General features: G+C 41.7%; 1 protein-coding gene across 6 annotated transcripts in view; it reads right to left on the bottom strand.

Annotated features, from left to right (window-relative positions):
• LOC139420884 (seizure related 6 homolog (mouse)-like 2) overlaps positions 1–13323 on the bottom strand; it is an 82255-nt gene that overhangs the window by 60584 nt on the left and 8348 nt on the right. Inside the window, exons 1-3 of one of the 6 annotated variants that reach the window (XM_071171270.1) lie at positions 13250–13316; positions 10784–10860; positions 9671–9799 (exon numbers count right to left, since the gene is read on the bottom strand). The exons of 1 other annotated variant lie outside the window; for it this stretch is intronic. In XM_071171270.1, coding sequence (XP_071027371.1) covers positions 9671–9799; positions 10784–10841 — 187 coding nt within the window. In that variant the 5' untranslated portion in view covers positions 10842–10860; positions 13250–13316. Of the gene's footprint in view, positions 1–9670; positions 9800–10783; positions 10861–12551; positions 13317–13323 lie in introns of those variants that run through there. 4 more of the 6 variants (XM_071171269.1, XM_071171274.1, XM_071171271.1 and 1 more) reach the window with 4 other exon arrangements.

Genomic DNA, 13323 nt, shown 5'->3' with positions numbered 1-13323 from the left:
AGAGCCTAGTCACAAAAACACTCACAGCCATTATCACAAAACTTACTGTATAACTTCTTATACACTGTATTAGGCCCAGCTTTTGGAACTTTGGTTCCTAGATATGGTTACTATATTGTGATCACTACATCCAATGGATTTGGATAATTCTTTAAAGCTAATTTCTGCAGCATTAACACGTGCTCAAATAGATTCTAGGGATAGACTACAGACACCAGACCAGGCCCAGATCCCCTTGATTCCCTGGAAAAGGAAACCTAGGTTTCACGGAAAGAGATCAGGATGCCTTGTGAGGATCAGGCGACGAGTCGCTAATCTGTACTTGACTTCCATTCTGCTAGCTAACGTTCAATCGCTGGAAAATAAATGGGACAAACTGAAACCACGTATATCCTAGCAACAGGACATGAAAAACTGTAATATCTTTCACTGAGTCGTGGCTGAACGACAACATTGAGAATATACAGCTGGCGGGTTATACACTCTATCGGCAGGAGAGAACAGCAGCCTCTGGTAAGACACGCGGCAGGGGGCCTATTCATATATGTAAACAGCTGGTGGACGATATCTAAGGAAGTCTCAAGATTTGCTCACCTGAGGTAGAGTATCTCATGATAAGCTGTAGACCACACTATCTACCTTGAGGGTTTATCTGTATTTTTCTTAGCTGTCTACATACAACCACAGACCGAGGCTGGCACGAAAACTGCACTCAATGAGCTGTATTCCGCCATAAGCTAACAGGAAAACGCTCATCCAGAGGCGGCGCTCTTAGTGGCCGGGGACTTTAATGCAGGGAAACTTAAATCAGTTTTACCTTGTTTCTATCAGCATGTTAAATGTGCAACCAGAGGGAAAAAATTCTAGACCACCTTTACTCCACACACAAATACGCGTACAAAGCTCTCCCTCGCCCTCCATTTGGTAAATCTGACCATAGTTCTATTCTCCTGATTCCTACTTACAAGCAAAAAATTTAAGCGGGTAGAACCAGTGACTCGGTCTATAAAAAAATGGTCAGATGAAGCAGATGCTAAACTACAGGACTGTTTTGCTAGCACAGACTGGAATATGTTCCGGGATTATTCCGATGGCATTGAGGAGTACACCACATCAGTCACTGGCTCAATAAGTGCATCGAGGACATCATCCCCACAGTGACTGTAAGTACATACCCCAACCAGAAGCCATGGATTACAGGTAACATTTACACTGAGCTAAAGGGTAGAGCTGCCACTTTCAAGGAGTGGGGCTCTAACCCGGAAACTTATAAGAAATCCCGCTATGCCCTGCGACGAACTATCAAACAGGCAAAGCGTCAATACAGGGCTAAGATTGAATCATACTATACATCATACTACGCTAGTTGGATGTGGCAGGGCTTGCAAACTATTACAGACTACAAAGGGAAGCACACCGCACCAACAGATCCTGGACTTCCTGACGGGCTGCCCCCAGGTGGTAAGGGTAGGTAACAACACATCCGCCACGCTGATCCTCAACATGGGGGCCCCTCTGGGGTGCGTGCTTTGTCCCCTTGTGTACTTGCTGTTCACTCATGACTGCACCAAGAAAGTTGTGAAGAGGGCACGACAAAACCTATGCCCCCTCCGGAGACTGAAACGATTTGGCATGGGTCCTCAGATCCTCACAAGGTTTACCACCATCGAGAGCATCCTGACGGGTTGCATCACTGCCTGTTATGGCAATTGTTCGACCTCCGACTGCAAGGCACTACAGAGTGTAGTGTGTATGCCCAGTACATCACTGTGGCCAAGCTTCCTGACACCCAGGACATCTTTACCAGGCGGTGTCAGAGGAAGTACCTAAAAATTGTCAAAGACTCCAGCCATAGACTGTTCTCTCTGCTACCGCACTGCAAGCAGTACCGGAGCACCAAGTCTAGGTCCAAGAGGCTTCTAAACAGCTTCTATCCCCAAGCCATAAGACTCCTGAACAGCTAATCAAATGGCTACCCAGACTATCTGCATTGCCCCCTCCCTCTCCCTCTATGTTGCTGCTACTCTGATATTATCTATGCATAGCCAATTTAATAACTCTACCTACATGCACATAATTACCTCGACACCGGTGCCCCCGCAAATTGACACATTGACTCTGTACCGGTACCCCCTGTCTATATCCCCGCTATTGTTATTTACTGCTGCTCTTTAATGATTTTTTCTTATTTATTACCTTTATTTAACTAGGCAACTCAGTTAAGAACAAATTCTTATTTTCAATGAAGGCCTAGGAACAGTGGGTTAACTGCCTGTTCAGGGGCAGAACGACAGATTTGTACCTTGTCAGCTCGGAGATTTGAACTTACAACCTTTCGGTTACTAGTCTAACGCTCTAACCACTAGGCTTCCCTGCCACCCCCAATCTTATCTCTTACTTTTTTTCATGTATTTTCTTAAAACTGCATAGTTTGTTCAGGGCTTGTAAGTTAGCATATCACTCATTTGATGATTTCATTCCTGTGCTGTTTGTAACAACCCTGGCAGTTGACTGATAACCTGAACGAGGTTGCAGGCACTAGATACAGTTTGAAGCTTTTTATTGAGTGTGCAGCTTGATGAAAGCCGGACAATATTTAAAATCACCCAGAAAATATACCTCTGTTTATATCTCATACGTTATCCAGATACGGACTGTTTGCACTTGGTCGTCTATAGCAGCTTCCCACCCAAATGGGCTTTAGGTGAGGCAGACGAACCTGTAGCCATCATAGTTCAACTGTATTTAACATGAGATCATGAGGGGCACTCAGATCAAAACTGCCATCGATACGGCTCTGGCCCCCATCTCTGCCGTCCTGGATGGTGTCCGAGCCGCTGCGGATGAACATGGGCGCCAACTTGACGGCTTTGAACTAGACCTGTATAAATACAGATTAAAACGGTCACCTGTCTGAGCTCCGAAAACCAAAAGCTGATTGACAAGACAGATAACCTGGAATCCCATTCTCACCGTTGCAATCTTTGGGTTGTTGGTATACCAGAGAAACTACTCAGTTAAGTTCATGTCAGACTTCTTTGCGGAGGTGCTAGGTCCGGCCATCATTCCCTCACCCCCGAAGCTGGACCGAGCCCACCACATTGGCCCATCCCCAGCGGGAGGAGACGACAACTCCAAGTCTAGAGTGTTTATCGTTCGTTTTCAGTACTACCGTGACAAGGAACGTATCCTTCAGAGGCAAGGCAGAGACCAGCTACACTTCTGCGGACACAAGGTGTTCATCTTTCCTGGCCTCAACACGAGTGTCACTAAGAAAAGAGCTAAATTCCTCAATGTGAAACGCAACCTTCATGAAAAGAATGTGCAATTCTCACTCCGCTTCCCTGCTCGTCTCCAAGTTGAACATGCCAGGGGGAAGCTACAGTTTGACTCCCACGAGGATGCCCAGAGTTGGTTCGACAGTCACTTCTGAGCCGTATCTTGAATCTATGACCTACTCTTTTGCCAGGTAGCATGCATAGCCTAGCCTACCCTCCAAGTCGAAAGTGTGTTTAGATTTTTACGGCAGGGCCTTTTTCCCCACGTTGCCATTCCTTTTTTACTCTGCAGAAACACTACATTACTATGATAAAAATGACTAACATGTTTGGGAGGTCCTTTTTTATTTGGCTAGATGGCTAGCGTAGTAATGCATGGCTAAAATTCCAGGCTTTTGCAGAGCTTTCCTTTTTTTGATTTTTGATTTAGATACTCACTGAAGGACTTTAAACCACTTTATTACACCCAATTGATCATTCGTACATGTACAGACACTCAGCCCCTTTTCTTTGTTGTAACAGGGTAACATACTGCGGGACACTTATTTTGCCATCCTTAACACACATTGTACATGTTGCACTGATTGAAGACTCCCTGACTCAGCACCGTTCCGTTTTACTGTTATGGGGTTTTTGTTATCTGTTGACCTACTTTACCGTTTTGTGAATGCCTTTTTAAATATATTTCACGACTCACTACTATGGAGCCTCTCCGCGTTTGGATGGGAAGGTTTTCTGTTTATATGCACCGAAGCTGCGCAAACTTCAATCTGCTGTCTCAATTCGCTGGGGAAGGAGACTTTGGGTTTGGGTGGGAGGGGAGGGTGAGTGACCTTTTTTGGTCCTATTTGTATTTTTTATAATTTTTTTTGTGCTTTTTTCATCCGTTTTCTCTTATCTTTGCAAATGCTTGGTCTGTTTTCACACCTTTTGTTTCACTCATATTGTGGATGGCTAACAATGCTAATAATAGTCCTATTGAAATAGGCAGGCCTAATCCTATGAAGTTTTTATCTTGGAATAATAAAACAATGAATTATCGAGGTCTAGGGTCTTCTCCCATTTGAAAAGCTAAAAGCAGATGTGGTATTTTTACATGAGACCCATATACGAATTAAAGATCACTCAAGGCTCAAAACTCCAGGTTCAGTCAGGTTTTCACGTGGTAGCTACTATGAACATGGCAACGGGGCAAGTCGTCTGCTTGCACACCAATTAAAATGCAGTGCTGCAACCCGTCTGATTCCCCAAATTAAAGATTCCTCTCATAGCATGATTTCTGACCCTACGGGGATCAATGACACGTTCAAGTCTTTCTATTCCTCCCTGTATACGTCTGCATTTCCATCAGATACTGCCAATATGACTACATTTTTGGGTGAACTGGAGACTCCCACAGTTGAGGCTGAAACTGCAGATGATCTTGATTCTCATCTCATCCTTGAAGAAGTTATTCAGTCTATCAAGTCAATGCAGAGCAGCAAAACTCCAGGGCCTGATGGGTTTCCAACTGAGTTATTTAAGAAATTCCAAATTCCCAATCGATTCAGCAGCGCTATAGCTCCAGCAGTCAGACTTGGATTTTCAGCTTAGCCGCTCTGGTTTCAAATATCTTGGAGTGAATGTAACTCGTTCATTACATCCCCACCTTACACAAATTAAAACTGATTTTCAGAGATGGGGTAGCTTACCACTATCACTTATAGGAAGGATTAATGCTGTAAAAATGAACAGTTTACCCAAGTTCCGTGATCTATTTTCAATCTAGGTCGTCATTGTAAATAATAATGTGTCCTTAACTGACTTGCCTAGTTAAATAAAAGGTTAAATAAAAAAAAATGTAAATACATTTTTAAAAAGATGAACCTATTGTTTTTAGCAAAGTGCTTTTTAAAGTCAATCAAATCAGGCTGCTACCACATTTTTCTGTGGAGGAAAGGTACCCAGAGTCAGTAGATCTTTACTTCAGAGATGCAAGTTTAGTGGAGGGCTTGCACTACCCAACTTTTTATACTATTACTGGGCAGACAACTTTCAGAAATTGCCATTCTGGTTACATACTCCAGGTGCCACCTAGAGGCACATTCTTGTATTTCTGCTTCTCTTCCTGCTTTACTCTGCTCCTCTCCCAGCATCCCCCTCTTGTTATACTGGCAATCCTGTAGTGCTTTCCACACTTTTACCACACTTTCCACACCAGTTTTGAAGGCATTTTAAATTCTCCTCTGTATCTACTATGGGTCCTATTGATAAGAATCACTTATTCCCTAATATATAATGCTTTCTCTTACTGGACAAGGAAAGACTTATATGTAGAATATATGGATTTTTTTCTAGTTATCCCAACGTGCCCTCTAAATACTCTTTGCATCCATCACACTTTTTCTGTTACCTTCAAATTAGGCATTGTGTCTCCTCCCAATTGTCTGGCTTCCCTGCTCCACGCCCTTGCTAACCCTGGGATGGCATATTGGCTCTATTACCTCGAGAGAAAGCAGTCATTTCTCTAATCAATCTGTGTATTATGTCATTGGACAAACATTCCACCAACAAAACTAAATCTGCTTGGGAACGGGAAATGGGTGTTGAATTTACACGAGTGTTGGGATGAGGCGATTGATAAAGTACAATCCAGATTGTCTGAAATATATCCAAATGTAAATGATGAGTGTGATAGATGTCATGTCTCACCATGTGACCTTAGTCACATATTCATTTAATGCTCTAAACTACACAATTACTGGGATTCTATTTTTAAAATGGTGTTTGAAATTAACCTGCAGCCATGTCCCTTGATAGCTGTTTTGGTATTCCAGAATACTTGTTCTCCTTGGACCCCAAACATGCTGATGTTGCTGCTTTTACATCCTTATTAGCTCGACAGATTTATTTTCCGGTGGAAGTCTGCTCAGCAGCCCCCCTCTACTTCTAAATGGCTAAATTATGTAATGTTCTTCCTAAAGCTTGAGAAAATTAAGTATTCTCTTAGGTGTTCCACTGATACATTTGTTAGAAAATGGCAAGCATTTATATCATACTTCAATTGCTTGCAGAGGCTCCCCTCTGATGAGATGCTTTAAGGTTTCCCAGTAGGTATTTCCAGTGGTCATTACATAATAGGTACACTCATCAATATAATGCTATCCAGTCCAAGCAAGTTTGTCTAAGGTTTACTAATAATTGATTTACTTATTTATTTCTGTTGCTCCACTTTTTTGGATGTGTTGTGTGGAGGGAGGAAGGAAGGTTGGGATGGGATAGGGTCAAATCTTTATACATACATTGACAGTGTTGGCCGTCATTGTAAATAAGAATTTGTTCTTAACTGACTTGTCTAGTTAAATAAAGGTTGAAAAAATAAAAATACATTGATGTATATTTTGTAAAACTTGAAAAAATATATATACCATTTTTTTTAAATTAATGTGCACATGATACCCCATAATGACAAAGCGAAAACAGGTGACAGAGCTCTAGAGTTCCTCTGTGGAGATGGGACAACCATCTCTGCAGCACTCCACCAATTAGGCATTTCACTCCACCAATCAGTGGCCAGATGGAAGCCAGTCTTCAGTAAAAGCACATAACAGCACGCTTGGAGTTTGCAAAAAGGCACCTAAATCATCTCAGACCATGAGAAACAAGATTCTCTGGTCTGATGAAACCAAGATTGAACGCTTTGGCCGGAATGCCAAGCGTCACATCTGGAGGAAACCTGGCACCATCCCTACGGTGAAGCATGGTGGTGGCAGCATCATGCTGTCGAGATGTTTTTCAGTGGCAGGGGCTGGGAGACTAGTCAGGATTGAGGGGAAAGATGAACGGAGCAAAATACGGAGAGATCCTTGATGAAAACCTGCTCCACAGCGCTCAGGACTCAGACTGGGTTGAAGGTTCACCTTCCAACAGGACAACTCTAAGCACACAGCCAAGACAACGCAGGAGTGGCTTCGGAACAAGTCTCTAAATGTCCTTGAGTGGCCCAGCCAGAGCCCGGACTTGAACCCAATCGAACAACTCTGGAGAGACCGGAAAATAGCTGTGCAGCAATGCTCCCCATCCAACCTGACAGAGTTTGAGAGGATCTGCAGAGAAGAATGGGAGAAACTCCAAATACAGTTGTGCCAAACTTACTGCGTCATACCCAAGAAAGCTTGAGGCTATAACAGCTGCCAAAAGTGCTTCAACAAAGTACTGAGTAAAGGGTCTAAATACTTATGTAAATATGATATCAGTTTTTTTTTATATAATATATTTGCAAACATTTCTAGAAATCTCTTTTTGCTTTGTCATTACGGGGTATTGTGTGTAGATAATGGGAAAAAAAACAATTTAATACATTTTAGAGGCTGTAACGTAACAAAATGTGGAAATGGCAAGGGGTCTGAATACTTTCCGAATGCACTGTACATACACTGAACAAAAATATAAACGCAACATGCAACAATTTGAATGCTTTTACTGAGTTACAGTTCATTTAAGGAAATCAGTCAATTGAAATAAATTCCTTAGGCCCCAATCTATGTATAACACATGACTGGGATTACAGATCCCAGTCATGACTGGGATGACTGGGATTGTGATCTGTTGGTCACAAATACCTTTAAAAAATGGTAGGGGCGGAGATCAGAAAACCAGTTAGTATCTAATGTGACCAACATTTGCCTCATGCAGTCTCCTTCGCATTGAGTTGATCAGGAGGTTGATTGTGGCTTGTAGAATGTTGTCCCACTCATCTTCAATGACTGTGCGAAGTTGCTGGATATTGGCAGGAACTGGAACACTGTCGTACACATATATCCAGAGCATCCCAAACATGCTCAATGGGTGACATGTTTAGTTAGTATGCAGGCCATGGAAGATCTGGAACATGTTTAGCTTGCAGGAATTATGTACAGATCCTTGCGACATGGGACCTTGCATTATCATGCTGAAATATGAGGTTGTGGCGGCGGATGAATGGCACGACAATAGGCCAGTATCTCTGTGCATTCAAATTGCCAATCGATAAAATGCAATTGTGTTTGTTGGCCATAGCTCATGCCTGCCCATACTATAACCCCACCGCCACCATGTTGACATCAGCAAACCACTCGCCCACACGGCGCCATACACGTGGTTTGCGGTTGTGACGTTGGGAGCGGCTTATGGTACAGAAATTAACCTTATTCTCTGCCAATAGCTCTTTTGGACATTCTTGCAGTCAGCATGCCAATTGCACACTCCCTCAGAACTTCAGAAATCTGTAGCATTGTGTTGTGTGGCAAACTGCACATTTTAGAGTGGCCTTTTATTGTCCCCAGCACAAGGTGCACAGCGTTGCTGCGCAGCTATTTTCAGGTCTCTCCAGAGATGTTCGATCAGGTTCAAGTCCAAATTTACGTACACATGGTCTGTGGCACCTTGTGCTGTATAATCAGCTTCTTGACATGTCACACCTTTCACGTGAATGGATTATCTTGGCAAAGAAGAAATGCTCAACAACAGGGATGTCAACAAATTTGTACACACAATTTGAGAGAAAGAAGCTTTGTGTGCGTATGAAACATTTCTGGTATTTTTCATTTCTGCTCATGAAACATGGGACCAACACTTTACATGTTTCGTTTATTTTTTTGGCAGGGGTGGCCTCACTCGAGGTCTCAACTTACTGTTGAGAGTTAGAATTGTGGAATACACAAGGTGCAATTTCAAAATATGGTTTTGCATCAGCAGTTTTCTCTTGTAATGTCAGTCACTGAAGGTCACTCATGTCAGCTAAATTTTTTTTTATTGTAAGTTAGTTTTGTGGTCAGGTATCTAAACGTCTAGTAATAATGGTTGAAATACCAACCGGGGGGCCCACGTTGATAACAAATCACTTAGTCAGATATCATATTTAAAAAATGCTAACATTTCTCCACAACCTATGGCAAAATGAGTAGAATTGCATGAAGTGATTTATAAGATGTATACATTTTCTCCACAACCTATGGCAAAATGAGTAGAATTGCATGAAGTGATTTATAAGATGTATACATTTTCTCAACACCCCATGGCAAAATGTGTAGAATTGCAGGAAATGAACTGTAAAACTTAATTTCACTTAGGGCCCCAAAAGGTGTGTGGGTCTTTTGTGGCCCCCACCCCCATCAAAGTTACTCATACCTGGTTTAAACACGCACAGTTTTGTCATGAGTGTGCTGATTGGTCCGCATCGTGGCCCCCACCTACCCTACACCACTGATGCCATCGTGATTCTATTTAAGCAGTTGGTTTAGGTATATTTGAAAAGGGTTTTACAAATAAAAATATAGTATTACTGTTATTGTTATTATTAATGAGTAATAGCATATGAATGAATATCAGTACTGATATAATAATCTAAAACTGCTACTGGTGAGCTATGCTACCTGTATCAACTGGGGCATGGCCCAGGTACTCCTTACTCAGAAGGGCTGCATGGATCAGCTTGCCCAATGGATGGGGACCAGGACTTGCTGTGGGAGGAGCCTCAGGGTCAGGGGTCACAAAGCTCAAGCCTAAGAGGAAAGAGATATATAATGACTTGGGAAAAAAATTGACTTCAGAGGAAATGGAGGAATTTAAACTATTAATTTTTTTAATTCAAAAAACATCTGTCACAAGAAACATTTCTGCATCTCTCTCTCTCTCTCTCTCTCTCTCTCTCACACTTGTGCTGAGCGATTGGAGCTTTGAGGTCATTTCGATTACTAAAAATAAATCACAATTTTGATAATTTTTTAAAACATTAAATGCTGTAACACAGTAAATCAATTAATAAAAGTCCCAGGATGGTAGGGACTGCCCATGACTGTTCATCACTTAAATATTAACCATCAGCTATTCACATTACTTTAATAAAATATTTAAGTTGTTGTGTATATTACATTTGATTTAGTTGATGACTTATTTAATTCCAAGTCATCATCTCATCTTTATAGAGCTGCTGGCCATGCTGTCTGACAGTCAATATTTTAGTGGTTTTTCAAAGTAAATTAGCCATACTTTTATGACTGCTGAATGCCAACTATCAATCACTTAGATCCATATACGGTATTTTCAAGTAGAGATACCTCGCAAATAAACTGCTCTCTATGTATCCCCTCTTGATTGTGCATTATTCTCTCTTAAGTAGCAGGCGTAAAAGATACAAAGACTGGACAAGTTTAGCCGCGCAATAGATTATGATTATTGTAGTTAATTATCACATTTTCTACAGTAAACTATATATATAGAACATGTTCTATATAGAATAGAACATTGGCCTGTTGGAAACTACAACTCCCAAGCACAGTTAGGGCATATGATCTGATTTATCTCTAGAGAAACTGCAGAAAAATAACCAACATTAATCGCTTAGCACTATCTCTCTCTCTCTCTCACACACACACACACACACACACACACACACACACACACACACACACACACACACACACACACACACACACACACACACACACACACACACACACACACACACACACACACACACACACTACCTGTAGTTAGGTGGAGGATGGTGACAGATAGTGTCACAGCAAGAACTGTAGACACCATGGTTTAGTATCAGAACAGCCTGACAGAGAGGGGAGGGAAACAGAAGTGGGGAGGGACAGAGATTGTAAGGAAGGAAAGAAGAGCAGATACAACCTAAATGATTCCTTACTGCAGTATTGTACTTTATCAATCAGAACAACAGCACCAGCAACTACACTGATCATATATTAAAAACCTAAGCTTTAGAGCAGGGGTGTCAACATACGGAGGGGGTCCAATCCGGCCCGCAGGTGGAGTAAAAATATTTCAACAGGCAAGAAATATAACCAATTTCAGTGCAGCCCTTCGGACCTCATCGAAGACCGAACGAGGCCCCCATCAGAGCAAAATGAGTTTGACACCCCTGTTTTAGAGAGACAGATATTCAAATGTGCAGTCTGTGTGGTCATTTACATTTTTGATTCGTAAAGAATATCACATACAAATGAGCTTAGCCTAACTGTCTTACTCCATCATAAGCCAAAGGTTATATTGCTCCCTCCATTGTTTACAAACAATAAACAAACAAGGTATAGCTTCAAAATGTTTAAACATGTTTACTTATTTTATTTCACTTTATTTAACTAGGCAAGTAAATTAAGAACAAATTCTACATTTACAAAATGTGTATTAGGGAGGGTTACATTTCCCCAACCCATCCATCCCTAATGTACAAACCCCTCTCAAATTCAAAGATAAATTAATGTAATCCAGGTGATAGTTTAAAACATGTATTTACATTTGTTCATGCTATTGTTTATGTAAACAATGGGGTAAAGTAACCTTATTTTAGGTTATGATAGGCTAGGCTAAGCTTGCTCCCGAGTGGCACAGCGGTCTAAGGTACTGCATCTCAATGCTATATGCAACACTACAGACACCCTGGTCCGAATCCAGGCTGTATCACAACCGGCCGTGATTGGCAGTCCCATAGGACGGCGCACAATTGGCCCATCGTCGTCCGGGTTTGGCTGGTGTAGGCGTCACTGTAAATAAGAATTGTGCTAAGCTTAAGAGACATATACATTCTATCAATGGGTATATCAAGCATTTCAATGTCATTGAACATATCCCCATATCCCATTTTGTATCTTTAAACCTACAATAAAAGTGCCTTGGTAAAGGTAAAATTGCTCAAAACGTGATATTATCAGCAGTGCAGCATTATCATTGGTGCTTTTTAGTGTTGTCTTCCACCAATGTCTCATCATATAAATCTATCTCACAATATAAGATAAAGAGGAAAAGGCTAACACATTTCAGATTGTGAACACGTATTTACATTATGCGGGTCCTAAGGCCCAAGGGGGTTTCGATCCGTGGTCGTATGACATGCCTTCTGTGCTGTCACGGTCACTCAGATCTAAAATACTGTAATAGAGATCATATATCTGTATAGCTACATTAAACTAAACATGATAGGCCCCATAACATGATAGGCCCCATAGAATAGGCCTATCATGTTAAGTTATGCATCGCAGGAGAATGTTTAATTCCTTCATGCTTTCAATGGCGTTCCGTTTTCTTTTTCAAAATATCCACCAAATCATTCTATTTGCCCGATAACCACTCTCACCGGACGGCTATAAAAAATGAATAGGCCTCATTTGTATTTGCGTCAGAGAAAATCAGGAATATTTTTTGTTGTGCAATGTGATGGATTAGAAAAAGAGACCTGCGCTTATTATTAGGCCTATGCGTAATAGTTAGCAGCGAGGGAAGCATACGTACCTGGAAAATCACGTCCTGATCTATTCCCTTATTATTATGCGCTTCTCTTACACACCAGAATTCGCGTTTCAGTCAAAAATCGGGCTATTGTTGGTTGAGCTACGTTCTCTTTTACAGCGTTCCTTCGAGTCCCTTACGTAAAATACCAGCGCTGATGCTGCACATAAAATGTTTAAATTATAATTTGCTCCCACACAGCCCTGCTCTTTGTGTGAGTATGCAAGGGTCTTTGTGACTACACCCCTCTAATATCCTAATCACTACCATTGATCTTCCCAAATATGTGTAAAGGTATCCTGCTGTCTTCTGACTCCGCTCCCCCCTTTCTCGTTGATGGTATGTCTATACGCCTCTCTCTTATTTCTAGGCCCTGGAGCGAGCGGATGGGTGGAACGCTGGCAGCTGGTTCTACCTGTATGGTTGAAGCGTTGGTGTGTGTGAGGGCATTTAAATCGGGAGTCATAGCTCACAGATGCGCCCTGGTGGATGTTCGCAGATCTGCATGAACTTGGTTCTCTTGGCGAAGAGCTGTACACCAACAGTGCCGAAACAGCAACACACATCTAAAAGCCCAGGCTAGAGATTGGATAGCATGCAACATTTAAACTAAGATTGCCTATACCAAGCTAATTAGAATACAAAAATATATTTCACTTCAATTGACCAGACGATAAATAAATAAGTCTAAAATAATTTACCCTTCGGTATTTTCCGTAAAGGAGGACATTATACTCTGGCGCTTTGCGGAAACATCGAATGCGGAACAAATTGT

This window comes from Oncorhynchus clarkii, chromosome 12, assembly GCF_045791955.1.
Source record: "Oncorhynchus clarkii lewisi isolate Uvic-CL-2024 chromosome 12, UVic_Ocla_1.0, whole genome shotgun sequence".
Lineage (NCBI taxonomy): Eukaryota > Metazoa > Chordata > Actinopteri > Salmoniformes > Salmonidae > Oncorhynchus > Oncorhynchus clarkii.
The sequence above is the reverse complement of the archived record's forward strand: the minus strand, read 5'-3'. Positions and strand labels throughout refer to the sequence as shown.